The sequence below is a fragment of the Rhinopithecus roxellana genome, chromosome 1 (assembly GCF_007565055.1).
Source record: "Rhinopithecus roxellana isolate Shanxi Qingling chromosome 1, ASM756505v1, whole genome shotgun sequence".
Lineage (NCBI taxonomy): Eukaryota > Metazoa > Chordata > Mammalia > Primates > Cercopithecidae > Rhinopithecus > Rhinopithecus roxellana.
This window is the reverse complement of record NC_044549.1, coordinates 51,791,568-51,807,942: the sequence shown is the minus strand read 5'-3', so window position 1 is coordinate 51,807,942 and position 16,375 is coordinate 51,791,568. Positions and strand designations below refer to the sequence as shown.

Genomic DNA, 16,375 nt, shown 5'->3' with positions numbered 1-16,375 from the left:
ATGAGTCATAAACCAAGTGTTTTGTTTGTTTCCCTTGGATAAAAGTGACTCAGATTTTTAATGGCTCCTCTCAAGATCTCTTCACTAAACACAGAAAAATCCCATATGTAATGAATTCCCAGCCTACATGAAAACAAAATAGAATCTTTCATGCTGTCTCAACATGTGAACAAACTGCTCTGTTACCTGGGTGTTCTTACTGATGCCAATCTGAAAGAAGCTGGGCACAGGCAGTGGTGTGTGGGTGCCTGCAGTCCTGAGGAGCTGGGACTGTTTCCCGAACAATGCCTTTCCACCACACACGGTGGTTGTGAGGGCCAGCTGAGGTAAAACCTTCAGGAGGACCACTCAAGCCCAGGAGTCCAGCCTGGGCAACACAGTAAGACCCTGTCTTAAAAAAAAAATCTGAAAGAAAATATAGAGCCAAATCTTTAGATAAATGCTTTATTTTTTTCTCAAAATGTTATAAAAGTTATTTCTCCTTAGTACAGAGAGCTTTATACATTTTATCTAGTAATGAATAGAATCTAGTTTAACACTGATCTATTGTACTAACATTTCCTTAATTTTCAATTCGTATTTTTCCTTTTCTTTCCTGATTTTAGCTCTTTTTGTAGGCTTCTGCCACTGCAAATGTTACTTGGAAAACTAGATCCCAGCAATTCCATAATCTGAGATGACCTGTATTTCTCTGCTCTCTCCCTTACTGCAAAGAGGCAGCAAGGGCAGCATTAGTAAGCCTGACTCAGGGGAAGGTAAGCGGCCTGCAGATAAAGGGTCCTAGGTCCGCAACCAAGGCGAGTGAACTTGTCGGACAGATGAAGACTCTAACTGGAAGAAAGGATCAGCACGTTCATGGATGCACCACCATCCAGAAATCTCCCGGTGGCTTCCATACATAAACTGATGTTTCCAAAGATGGAAAGAACAGGTCTAGGAGGCAGGAGAGTATCTCCCAGCAAAGTGTTCTGTAGCTCAAAGAGTGAGTGGGCTTTGGTAGCAAAAAGCTTTAAAGACTTCACCCTGGGTGGATCTGACAAGGGCTGGGGCCAGGCGGGACCTGCAGCACCTCCTCAGCTTGACCTCCTCTCCCCTGGCCCTGCCTTGTGCATGCTGCCTCAGTTTGCCTTCTCAGTGAGAAGCCCCCACCACCGGGGGCTGGGCATGCCCGGAGCAGGTGTGGGGCCTGTAGCGGGGCAGCAGCAAGTGGTGGGCGCCCCTGTAGTGGGTGCTCAGCTCACAGCTTCTCAAATGGGAACAGGTGGGAAGCTGCTGCCTTCTTTTCCCGTTTGGTTTTCCTGGGCCCACTCTTCAGCTTCTGCTTTTCTTCATCATCTCGGTTTTGAGGCCAGGAGGCAGCCAGTATCCTGGCTGCTTCTGCTTGAGAGCTGGTCCCCTCCTCTTCATCAGAAGAGAGTCCACCTCCTGCATCTGTGTGGGGAGCTGCTGCCTCACTCTAGTCAGGTGGCAGTGGTGGGAGGACACAGGCCAGGGTCAGTAATCAGCTACCAGGAAGCCCCATGAAGAGGCAGCAAGTTCCCAGCCTGCCCTAAACTCTGTAACTGGGAGGACGAGGGCATGGGACGGGGCGGGAAGAGAGCCCAGACCCTTCTTACTGAGCCTTCCCTAGCCTGGGGTGCATCGAAGCAGACACCAGAGCACCTGCTATAAGCTGAGTGCTGGGGAACACAAGGATGATGGCCGGGCAGGAAGCTGCCCTCTAGGAGCACACCACCGCATCTGGGGATGCCTGTGATCCGTGCTTTGCATTTGCTACCTCATTTCTGGACGAAAGCACATGATGTTTTGAACAGGCCAGATGCACAATTCAGCCCTCGGAGCCCTAAGATCTGAGGCGGCACTCTCTGCCAGCTGGGAAGGCTGGGGAAGGTTTAGATGGAGAAGGTGGCAAGGAGCTGGTCAGAACATAAAACCAGATGAAGGGCTTTTTCTCCACCAGAGGAACTGGAATGAGGAGCGTGACAAAAAATGCTTAAAGGCAAACAGGCAGCACAGAGGGTTGCAGAGGGAACAAAACATGCCAGAGCAGTTTCTGCTGTGTCTGACACAGCACTGACTACACCATGTAACTGGGCCAAGGGTCTGTCTGCCTCAGGAAGGGGCCCCCTTGAGGGCTACATGTCAAATTCACACTTGTATCCAAGCCTGGCCTGGGACATGACAGGTGCTGTGAGAGGTACTGGGCAGGCCACTGCAGGCCTGCAGGATGGTCACAGGCACCGGGAACACTGGAAGGCGGAAGGGTGCCCCAAATGCAGGACACTTGCCTCTCCCTATGTGTTCAGCACCAAATCAGACCCATGGCAACACTCATGCGGACAGTAGAAACGGGGACACTAGGACAGGGCTTGGGGCAGAAGAGCCAGCTGAGGCCTCACTCCAGGGACACCTCTCCCAACAAGGTAAAAACAAGGGGCCTTGGAGACAGAGGACGGAGGTGTCCTAACACAAAGCTATCCCTGACTTGATGCTGGGGCAGAATCTGGGCCAGGCCTTTCTGAGCTGCATCTCTAGGAAACTGACTCTGGGCTTGTCTTCTCTGCAAAGAACCTGCACTGACCTTGGGCCCGTAGCGACGCTTCAGCCTCTCCCTGATGAGCAGACCTTTGGCCAGCAGCTTCCAGTTCCCTACAGCCCGCTTCTCCCTTTTCTGCAGGCAAAAATGAAGTGGGAGAAAAGTCTTAAGCACTGACATTTTCAGGAAAAATATAAAGATGGAAACTGTAAATTTATAAAGACAGATATATATATATATATACGATTTTAAGTTAAGATACAGCCTCTCCTTAACCAAGTCTCACTTCCAAAAATTTGATTTGATTTACAAAGTGGTGGACTATACCTGAAAGCCACAAAAACAGAAAACTTTTTAATCGTTACTGACTCCAAAATCTTTAGTGGGTGAGGTCTTCCAGAACCTGGACACAGGCGATTCAAGACAGAGGCAGGTGTGGGCAGCAGGGGCAGTAGATCCCAGAGCCCAGACCCAGGCTCCTCAGGGACAGTGATAGTGAGTCTGCGGGGTGGGCAGGAGCCTGCTATATTCAGTGCTCACTCCCTCGGGTGCCTGCCATGATGTCAGAGAGGGTTGGGAAGGGCCTGGGAACACACGGATGCAGCCTGGGGAGGGAAGAAGCCACTCGCTGAGTGTCGCTTCCCGCTTCTGCTGTCCCTCAGTTCTGCCTACGTGCTTACCTCCTTCTCCTTCTTTTCAATGACTGCCTGCTCATTTTCCCAGGCAGTCAGGAGCACGTCTTTGAATTCCTCACAGACGATGTATCCGTCAGTCCTGTGGGGACACAACGCGATGTCAACCCTTGAGCCTGCTGCCTGCTCTGCCTCTCCTCCCTCCCTGGTTTGCAGAAGACAGTGGGCCACATCTGAGCACCAAGGGTCCTGAAGGATGTCCCGGGTCAGCCAGTGTCCCACACCCTCCGTGCAGAAGGCAGGCCTGGGGAAAATCCTCCCCAGATTCTGCCTAAGAAAGCTGGAGTGAAAGCCCCTATCCAGCCTTGCCCATCACAGAACAGAGCTCACTAACCAGGCAGCTGCCCAGGAAGGACACTGACTGTTTTTTGCTCACCAGCCTGTGAGTTCCTGAACCTGGGAAGAACATTTTAATCCAGCATTAGGATGCCAGTTTCATTGGCTCTGTTCCCTCTGGAGGCAAGCCAGAATTGGTAAAGCAATGACTTTGCAAATCCAGTGTAACATCCTGAAAACTGGAGCCACCAGGCCTCAACTCCCAGTAGCCCCATGCCAGCTTTCCATCCCCATCTCTGGAGTCACCCCTCCCCATCCCTCTGTTTAGCCTCCATCGAAGGCCCCTCACGCACACGGGATGGGAGTAGCCGCCATGGAAATCAAAGCCAGTGATGGCCTGGACACAGTCGATGTCCAGCTTGCGGGCCACGCGGTGTAGATTGGGCAGGTTCAGCTGGACACAGCCAATAGGCATCATGCTGGGCAGGAAGAGGTACACATTCCCAAACTCGTTCCGGGGCACCTGTGGCAGGTAAGCACGTCAGGATTTGGCCAGCAGGGGAACCAGGTAGCCTGGTCCTGACCCCTTCTGATGTTGCCCTTACCTTCCCATCCACAGCCACGGGGGGCTGATACTCCTCTGTCTGCCAGTAGCCAAACAGGCCCAGGTCATTTTCCTCCCGCAGCTGGGGTTCAGCAAGTCGGGCTTTCCGAGCACGGTTGGAAAAGCCTTTCACCATCTGCACCAGAGGACACGGCCACAGTTGACAACAAAGGTGTCCAGTTCCTTGGCACCAGGCCCAGCACCATGCTCAGTGCTGCATGCCTGGTACCCGGTGAACCCTCACAACATGCCTACCAGCTGGGGTGCTTTTTCTCCCTTTTTTTGAGACGGAGTCTTACTCTGTCACCCAGGCTGAAGTACAGTGGTGCAATCTTGGCTCGCTGCAACCTCTGCCTCCTGGGTTCAAGCAATTCTCCTGCCTCAGCCTCCCGAGTAGCTGGGTGTCTGCCGCCACGCCCGGTTAATTTTTGTATTTTTAGTAGAGATGGGGTTTCACTATGTTTGCCAGGCTGGTCTTGAACTCCTGACCTCAGGTGATCCACCCACCTCAACCTCCCAAAGGGCTGGGATTACAGGCATAAGCCACTGTGTCCGGCTGCTCCCCTTTTCTTACTACAAGCACTAGCTAACATTTATAGAGCGTTCTCTGTCCCAGGCACTATTCTCAGTGCTTCCCCCCGCCACCACCCCTGAGATGGAGACTCACTCTGTTGCCCAGGCTGGAGTGCACTGGTGTGATCTCACCTCACTGCAACCTCCACCTCCCGGATTCAAGTGATTCTCATGCCTGTCTCCTGAGTAGCTGGGACTACAGGCACCTGCCACCATGCCCAGCTGATTTTTATGTTTTTGGTAGAGATGGGGTGTCACCATGTTGACCTGGCTGGTCTCAAACTTCTGACCTCAAATGATCCACCTGTCTTGGCCTCCCAAAGTGCTGGAATTACAGCATGAACCACTGCGCCCAGCCTATCTTCAGTGCTTTATATGTTATTAACTTACTTACTTTTTTCAACAAACCCACAAGGTAGGTCTTAACAGCCGATGGCTGGTAAGTGACAAGAACCAGGATTTACAATTCAGGTAACTGGCCATCAGTGGAGCCTATGTCTCAACATATAACCTATGTCTGCTCACATGCCCTGGAAAGCACTGACAGTTCAGGACCCCCAGTGTGCTCCCGAACAGCGTGCAGTGGCCAAGGCCAAGATCTTCCCTGGGGAGTGACGTGGTGAGAGGGGCGCAGGACCGGCAAGGACAGAGTCACGTAACTCTTAGAGGAGGCAGGCATGGGCACACAGCTGAGGGCTGGCCCCTGGGCCTGGGCATACAGACTTCCTCTAGTGCAGGGGCCCACAAGCTTGTTCTGTAAAGGGTCATGCGTGGCCTCCATCACATATTCTTTCTTCTTCTTCTTCTTCTTCTTATTATTATTAATATTTTTTTTTGAGATGGAGTCTCGCTCTGTCACCCAAGCTGGAGTGCAGTGGTGCGATCTGAGCTCACTGCAAGCTCCGCCTCCTGGGTTCCCACCATTCTCCTGCCCCAGCCTCCCCAGTAGCTGGGACTACAGGCGCCCGCCACCACGCCTGGCTTATTCTTTGTATTTTTAGTAGAGACAAGGTTTCACTGTGTTAGCCAGGATGGTCTCGATCTCCTGACCTTGTGATCCACCCGCCTCGGCCTCCCAAAGTGCTGGGATTACAGGCGTGAGCCACCGCGCCCGGCCTATTCTTCTCATTCTTATAACCCTTTAAAAATGTGAAAAAACATTCCCCAGGTTGGGGGTGGCCTGTGAGCTCTCATGTCCGTTCCTGCCACTGTCTCTGGGTGCACCCTCTCTGTCACCGCTTCAGGGACTGAGGGACTCTGAGTTCTGACAACCATCCCTTTCTGAGAAGCCATTCACCCAGCACTGTTCAGTAAAATTCCACTGGGATCCCTTGGAGACCAGGCCATGACCCAGTCATGAAGGAGGGACAGAGCGGGGACAGTCTTTTCTCTTAGGAGCTCAGGCTCCTTCAGGGGAAGAGACACAGCTACAACTCAGTGTGAAGAGTACAGGGTGGAACGGGAGCTCAGAGGAAAGCCCTTGCCCAGCCCTGAGGACAGTGGAGGCAAAAAGGCTGCTCAGAACAGGTCCTGCCTGAGCAGAGGCTTAAAGGGGCAAGGAGTTGCCCAAGAGAACAGGGCTGGACCCCAAAGTACACAGAGGTGGGAGAACACTAGGACCTGGGGCCTCTGAAGTCCTTTGGAATGCAGAGGCGATAAGCACCAGAACATCACTTTGCACCATGGAGAGGGTGCAGGACTCAGACTAAAGGCGCTGGCCAGGGTGGGCAAGGATGGCTGGAATGCACAGAAAGAGCCTAGTGACTGACAGGGGAATGGATTCAGGCTGGGATGGAGGCTGTGGCTGTTGCCCAAGCAAAAGATACTGAGGCAGGAGTTGGGTTGGTGGGGATCAGAACAAGGGGTGAATTTGAGAGATTTGGGATTATTCCAGAACTGTGCTACCATGACAGCCACCAGTCACATGTGGCCACTGCACACCTGAAATGTGGCTGGTCTGAATTGAGGTACAGAAAGTCAAAACACAAAGGATTAGAGAGACTTAGGAACAAAATGGATTTAGAAAGTCAAAAACACAAAGGATTAAAGAGACTTAGGAACAAAATGGATTTAAGTATCTCAACACTTTAAAATATTTCTTACTGCTGAAATAGTATTTTAGATATATCTGGATATATTTTAATGTTAAAATTCCAACTGTTTTTGGTTTTTAATGTAGCTACTAAAAAATTTAAATGTGTGGCTCATGTTACATTTCAACTGGACAGTGCTATGCTGGTTCCAGCATGAAAGACAGGTGCGATGGTGCAGAGAAAATCCTCAGCAGCCCTGCAGGCCCGGGCAAGGGGCATCACACACTCCAGCCTGTTGCTGGCAGTGACGGCGACCAGCACCTGCAGCCCTTCCCACTAAGCGGAGGCCCCTCCACTCCCCACCCAGCTTCCCAGAGTCTTGCAACCCCAAAGGACTCCTGGGGTCTGATGAGAAGTAAATGGTCTCTGTGATCGGCCACTTTACTCTGCTGGTCGTACTGAGCTGTGTGTCCTGTGAATAGTCTCCGTGGGACCTCGTTCGGTTCGTGTTCCTCAAGAGCAACCAGCCTAACAATACCACAGCACAGTGTGAAAGGAGCACTGGCTTCAAGGCAGACCCTGGGATTCTCACCTGGGCTCTGCTCTGCCATTTTTCTAACTGTGGGGACTTGGACAAGTCACTTGCCCTGAGCTTCAGTTTTCTCATCTGTAAAATGGGCATCATAATGCCAATTCCTATGGCTTTTGAGACAACAGAGAACAGACACATGCAAAATGCTCGGAGAACTGCCAAACAGAAGGGTAATCTGACTGGACAACGTGCTGCTATAAAGCAGGGCTTTGACCTCCCAGGACCATCCAGTAACTCAATTCCAACCTGTAGAACCTTTGAACTCACAACAGGAGTCTGAGGCCTACTATTTGGCCTAGATTTCTTTTCTGTTTTGGAAGATCAATTTCTTACAAATGTCTTATTAATAAGATAATTTAAATGTTTCTCTCCTCCTTGAATCCTGCTCAAGCTGAGAAAGTGAGACATTTCTGATCAGGATCCTGGGCAGGACTGGGAGGCTCCTCATCATCACTTCTCTGTCTCTGGCTCTCCCACTCAGCTACAGTCCTGCGTCACCACTCCCTGCTGGGACCGCCCAGCTCCAGTTACCTTGTAGGGTACTTCTCCAAGCCTCACCACTCTTGCTTTCTTCAGCCACGTGTCCCTGGAATGCAGAGTGTGCACACAATCCCTGCAGAAACAACACAGGACACAAAGGCAAACTCAGAGGGGCCCTGCAGGCTCCGTCCTCAGGTTCTGCCACCCTGAAGCAGGCCAGGCTCCTAGGGGGCCCAAAGGAGCTGTGCTAGCCAAACAGCCTTGAATGTGGACTACCTGTCTTTTGGGGGATGTGTCCACTTACAAACCCTAATCTGCACGGAGTTACTCTGCAGCCTTCGTGCCTTGCCTCCACCACTCCTCCCCTTCATAGGTTTTCCTCTCCTCTGGTGTCCAGAGCCTGTGAGAGCTCCAGCTGCAGCCTATCAGGATGGGGTAAAGGCCGCCGTGTGCAGGCAGTTACTCACGTTTACTACCACCACCAAGCAAGCACCTGCTGAGGCTCTGATCTGCTGTTAACACCATGTGGGGGGAAGTGTCCAGAGGAGGGGACAGTGAACCCAAAGGAAGGCTGCAGAGAAACCAACTATAATAAGCTAATAAGCTATCACAGAATCAAGACACATGCACATAGAACAGTCAAATGATCCCTGCAGGCAAAGATCCTCTGGCTTCACTCTTCCTCCAGAGCTAAGAGCTCACCAAAGCCGTGCAAGTCTACTTTCCAATGAGGCTCAACCCCTAACTTGCCAAGCCATCTTTAATAAGGCACACCCATCTAGTTAGTTTGCACCCCTTCACTCTGTCCAGGGAGCGGCTCCAGTGAGCAAGGGCACCCCATTTCCTCCTAGTGCAGGTTCAGGCCCTTACCCACAGGGGAATCTGAGGCTGAATTTCAGCACAGCATAATGGATGGAGGTTGAACCTTACCTGTGCCACTTCCTGGCTGGGCCATCTAGACAAGTCACTTTACCTTCCTGAGCCTCAGTACAGACAGTGCCCAACGTCCAATGGTTTGATTCAAGATTTTTCAACTTTATGATGATGCAAAAGCAATATACACTCGGGAGAAACTGTACCTCAAGTACCCATACAAGCATTCTCTTTCTCATTTTCAGTATTCAATAAATTACATGGATATTCAATACTTCATTATAGGCTTTGTGTTAAGACAACTGTACCCAACTGGAGGCTAATGTGTTCTCAGCACGTTTAAGGGAGGCTCAGCTAAGCTATGACCCATGCTACATACAACAGGAGTAAACCTTGAGGATTTTATGCTAAGTGAAATAAGCCAGTCACAAAATGGCCATAAATACCGTATGATTCCACCTACATGAGGTCCAGTTAGGGCAGGTTAGGTATATTAAATGCATTCTCAACTTAGGATATCCTATTTTCAGCTTCCAACAGGTTTATGGAGATCCAATCTCATCCTAAGTCAAGGAGCACCTGTGTCCTCGCCTATCAACTAGGGACAGTGAGCTTGTCCTTTCTACCACACATGGTTGCTGGGAAGACCGGACATTGCCTGAGTGCCAGAGCAGCGCTTTTGCCAGTAGCATCAACCTGCCAGAGCTCAAAGCTCCACTCATGCTCCTACTGGGGGGCGGAACATCTTTGACTGCCCAGAGGCGTGATTATGTAATGGTGTGGTCTTCAGACAGGAGTGGGTAAAAAGGGGGTCTTAGGGGTTGACAGGCAGCATCTGGACACCTTCCTAAGGAAAACAGCAGGGAAGTGGTCACAGTCCTCTTGGAATAAATGTGAACTTCTAACCTTTTCACACTCGGTAAAATGGCTATTACCAAAACACAGAAAGTAACAAGTGTCAGTGAGGATGTGGAGAAAGTGGAGACTTCGTGGACTGTTGGTGAAAATGTAAAATGGGTGCAGCTGCTGTGGAAATGGTAAGGTGGTTCCTAAAAAAATGATGGGAATTACTATCTGGCCTAGTAATTGCACTGGGTATATACAAAAAAAAAACAAAAAAAACCTGAAAGCAGAATCTTGAAAAGTTATCTGCACACCCATGTTCCCAGCAGCATAATTCACAACAGCCAAACGGTGGAGACAAGCCAAGTGCCCATTGATGGACAAAGGCACAAGCAAAATGTGGTCTGCCCACACGATGGAGTTTCAGCCTAAAATCTAAGGAAGGAAATTCTGACCCATGCTACATACAATATGGACGAACCCTGAGGACATTATGCTAAGGGAAATAAGCCAGTCACAATATGACTATAAATACTGCATGATTCCACCTACATGGGTCCCTATAGTAGGCACACTCAGAGACAGAAAGGAGAATGGTGGGTGCAGGGCTGGAGAAGGGGAATGGGGAGTTTTTGACGGGGACAGAGTTTTGGTTTGGGAAGAGGAAAAGAAATCTGGAGACGGATGGTGGTGATGGCTGGATGACAGTGTGAATGTGCTTAATGCTGTAGGCTGTATACACTTAAAAAGGTTGAGATGGTAAATTTTATGTTACATATATTTTACCACAATTAAAAAAAATCAATAAATATGCACCTCTAATGCTTCCTTCTATCACTGACATGGTGCCCCTGGACGATGCCAGCATTCTCTTCCCAACAGTCTTTCTCCCAACTACTATACATATCCACAAGAGGAAGCCTCTATCAGGGCAGCCCAGGCCCCCTGCTGCCTTTGACTGCCGGGTGCTAAAGTCCCAGAACAACAAAGCCCTGCCCCTGCCCAAGGCGGCGTGCCCCTCGACATCAAACAAAAAGCTCCAAGACAGGGCAGAGCCCTGAAGAGAGGGTCCAGTATGACTCCCACGGGGGGCTGACAAGCAGGAAGTCATCCCCAGTGGGAGGACTCAAATCACCCACTCTCATGTGGGTTTCCCTATGCTTCCTTTTTCTCTTTTCCGTACCTTCCTGTTTTCTCATTTAAGAACATCTCCTATTTCTTGGTCTTGTACATCCCATGTCTTTTAAAATCACTTATTTTACTTGCTTTTTATTCCCATTTCTCAAAATTCCTATATTTTTTTCTTACCTCAAAATTATATTAACATTTTTCAATTTTAATTTTATATATATTTTATTCATTTTTTGCTCTTATTCCACTCCTCTTTTAGCTATTTCTTTTTACTGTGGTATAAAATACAGTCACATAAAATACACCATTTTAACCATTTTTAAGTGTGCAGTTCAGTGGCATTAGGTCCATTCACAACATTGTACAACCATTACCACCATCCATTTCCAGAACTTTTTCATGCCAAACACAGCTCTGTACCCATGAAAAAATCCACTCAACTTCCATAATCAAATCCTTTGTTCCTTCCTTTTGTGTGTTTTTAACTTGTATTTGTGGGGCGTGTTTTATATTGCCCTATCTTAAATTTTATTTTTCCTACTTTGTATTTTCTTTTCATTTGTAACTGTTTTTCCCCTGTCATTGTTTTAATCCCTGTTTTAATTTTCAAATTTTCTTCTCTCCTACACATCATATACACACAGCACACACACACTGGCTTAGCCCGAGAACACTGGTAAGTCAGATGAGCTCCCATCAGCACCCTTTGCCCAGGAAGAAGGCTGTTAATCCCACACCACCAGGAAGCCCTTGAGGCCAACCAGGCTGCCTCACGCACCTGGAGTAGACCGCTTCTCCACGACAATACCCAAGGATGGCAGCTGTCTCAGGATAGATGGCCTCATATTTCAGGAGATGCCGCTTCAGGGCATACAGAGGATGGTTCTTATATAAGCCAATGGCAGTGGGCAAAGGTTGGTCCATGTGTTTTGCCTGAAACTGCAAAGGCCAGACAGACAAAGTTGAGCATGTTATTTAGAAGAGGAAATGAAGTTTGAGGGAGATGATCCTTAGACTAAGTTGTTCTGACAACAGATGGTGGATCCAAGGTTTCATGAACACTAATGATTTTTGTAACATCACATCTGTAGCTCCGGCCAGTAAGTCGGTCACAGATGAATCAAAAGCTAAAAAGAATCAAATAAATCCATGGCTTGTGGCAACTTCAAAAAGTTGTCTAACCTATTTGAATGCTTAGATGCCTAACCCAGCCCCAGCAGATCAGCGCCTATTCTGTTAAAGGTCTGCAAGGAAGAAAAACACACAGTGCTCTTCAGTAAGAAGGTCTTATCTCAAAGGGATAATCCTCTTCTAGAGCATGAGCTTATCTGCCTGCTCTCACAGGAAATTGAGAGCAGTGGTTCTCACCCTGCGACTTTTCTCTTGGTCCACTCTGACAGAGTTCTCTCTGCCCTTCTCTAAGATTGCTCATTGCTCAGTAGGCAATTCACTGCTTTAAGTCACCCTGTTCACCAGGCTCTCTTAGGCTTGCCCTTGGCATCTCTTCAAAAACCCCAACAGACTAGTAAGGACTGGCAATGTGGAGTTGCTGAGAGTAGGAGAGGACGCTGCATGTTCAGCTTCCACTGAGCTTTAGGTACATTAGTTACAATACCATCTGCATAATTTCCACTTAACCCGTCATTACTAAGTAAAATGAACCAAGAACACCCCTGGAGCAAACACTCAATGTGGGATGCACTGCACTCCTATAGGAAATGATTAATAAATCTGCAAATTACCTATCCTGAGTGACTGGAAATAAACCTGTGACAAATCTGGGCATGTTCCTGTGTAGAAATGGCAAGCTCCACCCAACACCACCACTGCCGTACACACAGGCGGCTCGGGCACACTTCCTGGTGTAAGTGCTGGTTCTAGGATCAAGTGACATAGCTGTGTTATGTTCTAGAATTCTCTGCCTCCCGGTCTGCCTTCTCAATAGACTGAAGATATTGTCTCATTCCGAGACCGCTCTTTCCCAGGAGGTGAGTGCTCTATGTATGAGGGGTGTTTGCACATGCATCTTTACATGCACGCATGATAGGGGAGGGGGGAGAATCTATCCATGGGCTATTCCTTCTTTCACTCAGTCTGAGTTACATTACTTGCATAAATTATTCCAAAGCTCCAAATTTATAACTGGGCAATAACTAATAGTATACAGGCTCCAAAGCCACACAGACCTGGGCTCAAACACCATGGCAGTTCACCTCTCATCTCCACAACTTTTACCACTAAAATTAAGGCAGCAACTGCCCCAGCTTTATATTGCTGTGACAATTAAATGAGACAACCCACTAAACACACTCAACATAGTGTTGGGCATATATAAGGTGCTCAAAAACAGGAATAATTTTAATAACCTGACTGGGTCTTAGAGCCCCTGGCAGCCAAGGCCTTACCTCCAAGTCTTCTTTCTTCTCCCTGTCCATAAATGGGCTCTGGTATGGTCTCAAGGTCTCTGCCCACCACTCAGCATCAACCCGGCACTTGCGGGTCACTGTCATCCAGGCTGGGTCGTACCTCTGTGTGACATCTCGGACCCAGCCGTCACTGTCAATGCCCACCACATAGGTCACGGGCTTGGTGGCGTACCTGTAACAGGTCAGAGGCTGGCCCACCACGCCGTGCACACAGTCCACACATATCCACTTTTCCTCCTGCTCACAGAACACCTCTAGCCACTGGTCTATACCAGCTATGCTCCTTTTTTCTGCCCTCTCACCATCGCTGGACATTTTCTTGCCTCTTTTACTGCTCGAAGAGCTTGAGGATGCTGCTGGCAAACTTGGATCCTTATGATGGCTCCCACATTGGGTCCTGGAGGCACTCTTGGACCCAGCCTTTGTCCTCTGAGGAGTGGGGGCCTTCCTCTGCTTTGGAGGGCTAGGTTCGGAATCCTCATCAGAGGGATCAGAGGCTTCTCCACTGGAGAGCTCAAAATCAGAGCCACTGCCAGCTTCATCACTCCCACTCTCCTCTTTATAAGACACCCTGGAGGCCACCCGCCGCTCCCGGCCATGCGGACGTCGCTGGGTTGCCTTCTCCTGCTTGTCACCTGGGCCCTGGTCTTCCTCGCTGGAGGAGAGCTTCCTCCGTTCCTTTCTGCCTCCCTTGCTCCTCTTCCCTTTGGCACTTGGCTTACAGGTGCCCTTAGCAAAGGTTTCCTCTTGTTTGGTTCCTTTGCTGGTCTTTGGCTTGGTGTGGTTTTCTAGAACTTGGCTGGAAGTTTCTGAGCAGCCTTCCAGATCCGCAGTCAGTCTCTCCTTGGAAGGTTTCTTTCCCTTAAACAGAGTAAGAAATTTTGCCTTGCTTTCTTTTTTTCCCTCTTTTGCTAATAATATGATAGAAATCCTGTAATCCAATAGGGTTAATTCACTAGCTAGAGAACCAATACATCAAGATGTCCCCAGCTCAGTGATCAACCAGCTATCCTTCAGGGTTGTATGCATGTATGGCTAAAATCTGTAGCATCTTAGATAAGGCCACAGTATAATTATTTTCACCCTAACGGTAAAGAGAAAAGAACATGGGATTTGGAAACAGTCAAACATGGATTTGAATTCCAGTTCTAACTCTTATTGGTTATGTAAATTATTTAACTTCCGAGTTTCAGTTTCCTCAGCAGTACTACTACCCACCTTGGACATATGCATTTTGCAAACAAATACGTATGAACTTAATACAGTTGTAGTTTTAAGAATACAGATATTATGAAAATCAGCTTCTAGACCATCAGGCTTCAGATAATGCCAATACCCCAATGAGTATAGCATTTAGCTTCTTGAAGCTAACCCAGAGCACCTCAAAACTCAGTGCTTCACTCATCAGCACTTCATGGAGCAAGTGAGGACAGGCACCATTCCACCCAATTTACACAACAGAAACAAAAGCAGCACTCTGCACACATGAAGCTCAGGCTGCCAGATATCCACTCATGTGCCCAAGTCTTCCCTAACACAGGGTACGTGCAAGGCTCGAAAGAACCCACACTCCATGAATACTAGCTCTTAAAAATATAATAATGATCAATTTTTTTAAGTGTGACAATTTCCTGTCAACTGCTTCTCTTCTCTGGCAGCCCTGAGCACCTCACCTTTGCTGCTGCTGACTTCAGAGGAATTGGCTGTAGAGACAATACCAGCCGGGTCAAGAGCTGCAGAGCCCGGAGAATCAGTAAGAATATCTATGATGAAAAGGAATAACATAGTTATCCTAAGAAAGTAATTAAAGATGTAATGAGTTCAATGTTGTTTGTTATGGTGCTTGTTCAAGACAGGGAAAATTGGAAACAGCCAGACTTTCTAACAGTATGCGATGGGCAATGGAAACTCCAGACACTGTTAAAAATGATGATGCAGAGGTTTATCTTCATAGAAGAACAGGAACATGCTCGTCATATATTAAAGGAAAATAGAATTTTTCCTTTAAAAAGTATGATGTGATTACATTTTTATAAGAAAAAATACGTAAATATAAATTTAGACATACATGTATATTTGAAAAAGCATCCATATACTGGGTTATGGGTGTTTACAGGATTTTTTCTCTGCTTACCTATCTTCTGATTGTTCTGTAGTCAATATGTGTTGTGTTTGTGACTAAAATAATAAAATGAAATACCACTTTGGGAAGAAGTAGTAGAAAATATCATTATCATCAGATCACCTAAGTCTGTTCTCTGTTTTCCATTTTTCCCCACATTGAATCTTTAACTGAGTCTGCAGCTCTGAACACTGTTAACTTGGAAGTCTGGGAGCCCCTCAGGGGACCTGACCTTCAACGGCAACAGTGATAATGTACTCGGGCAAGGCCTTCCTACACGGGTCTCCAGGTCCCAGCATCTCTCTTTGATTACTGCCACAGCCTCGGGAGAAAGTCCGGTGTGAGGAGCCATGTTATGGTGAGATAAATGATTGCTTTTGCCTTGTTTCTTCTGCGGCTAAAAATTTCCAAAGTGTCAAGGTCATGAAAGACAGGGAAAGATCAAAACACTGTCACACACTGGAGGAGAGACATGATGACTAAATACAAACCAGTATCATGGAATAGAAAAAGGATTATCAATGGGAAAACTTGGAAAATCCAAATAATGTCTGTAGTTTAGCTGACGGCATTGTACCAATATTAATTTCTCAGTTTCTTATTGTACAGCACGGCACAGGAGCACAGGTCCAGAAGTCTGGATAACTAAGTGTTCACCACTAGCTGAGTGACTTCCCTAAGCCTGGATTTCTGCATCTAGAATAATCCCTGCCTCAGCTTCCTCACACGACTCTAAAGAGATTAGACAAGATAATGTAGCTGACAGGACTCTGGAAATAGTCTAGTGCTACCCAAGCATACACAGTCACCACCTTTAATAAGAAATCTATCAATGTACATTGCTGAGGAAAAAAGTCAGGTTACAGAACTGTATGATCCCTACAAATCAGATAATGTAGAGAAAATGGACAAAATCCCAGAAACATACACATGACCAAACCTGACTCAAGAAGTAATGGAAAATCTGAACAGATCTGTAACAACAGATCGAGTCAGAAATCAAAAACCTCCCAACAAAGAAAAGTCTAGGACTAGATGACCTCACTGGTGAATTCTAGCAAACATTTGAAGAGGAATTTACCTCAATCTTTCTCAAACTCTTCCAAACATTAGAAGAGGAAACATTTTTTAACTCATTCTACGAGGCAAGCATTACCCTGATGCCAAAGCCAGACAAATACATCACAAGAAAAT

At 47.8% G+C, this 16,375-nt stretch overlaps 1 protein-coding gene across 3 annotated transcripts in view; it reads right to left on the bottom strand.

The window, feature by feature from the left end:
- Positions 1 to 430: 430 nt before the first annotated feature.
- The window catches only part of XPC (XPC complex subunit, DNA damage recognition and repair factor), a 32,833-nt gene continuing 16,888 nt past the window's right edge, over positions 431 to 16,375 (bottom strand). For all 3 annotated transcript variants that reach the window (XM_010384478.2, XM_030919039.1, XM_030919393.1), the window contains 9 exons: positions 14,733 to 14,822; positions 13,039 to 13,920; positions 11,412 to 11,572; positions 7,838 to 7,919; positions 4,110 to 4,244; positions 3,858 to 4,027; positions 3,217 to 3,310; positions 2,582 to 2,671; positions 431 to 1,456 (listed from right to left, as the gene is read on the bottom strand). In XM_010384478.2, the coding sequence (XP_010382780.1) occupies positions 1,238 to 1,456; positions 2,582 to 2,671; positions 3,217 to 3,310; positions 3,858 to 4,027; positions 4,110 to 4,244; positions 7,838 to 7,919; positions 11,412 to 11,572; positions 13,039 to 13,920; positions 14,733 to 14,822 (1,923 nt within the window). In that variant the 3' untranslated portion in view covers positions 431 to 1,237. The remainder of the gene's footprint in view (positions 1,457 to 2,581; positions 2,672 to 3,216; positions 3,311 to 3,857; positions 4,028 to 4,109; positions 4,245 to 7,837; positions 7,920 to 11,411; positions 11,573 to 13,038; positions 13,921 to 14,732; positions 14,823 to 16,375) is intronic.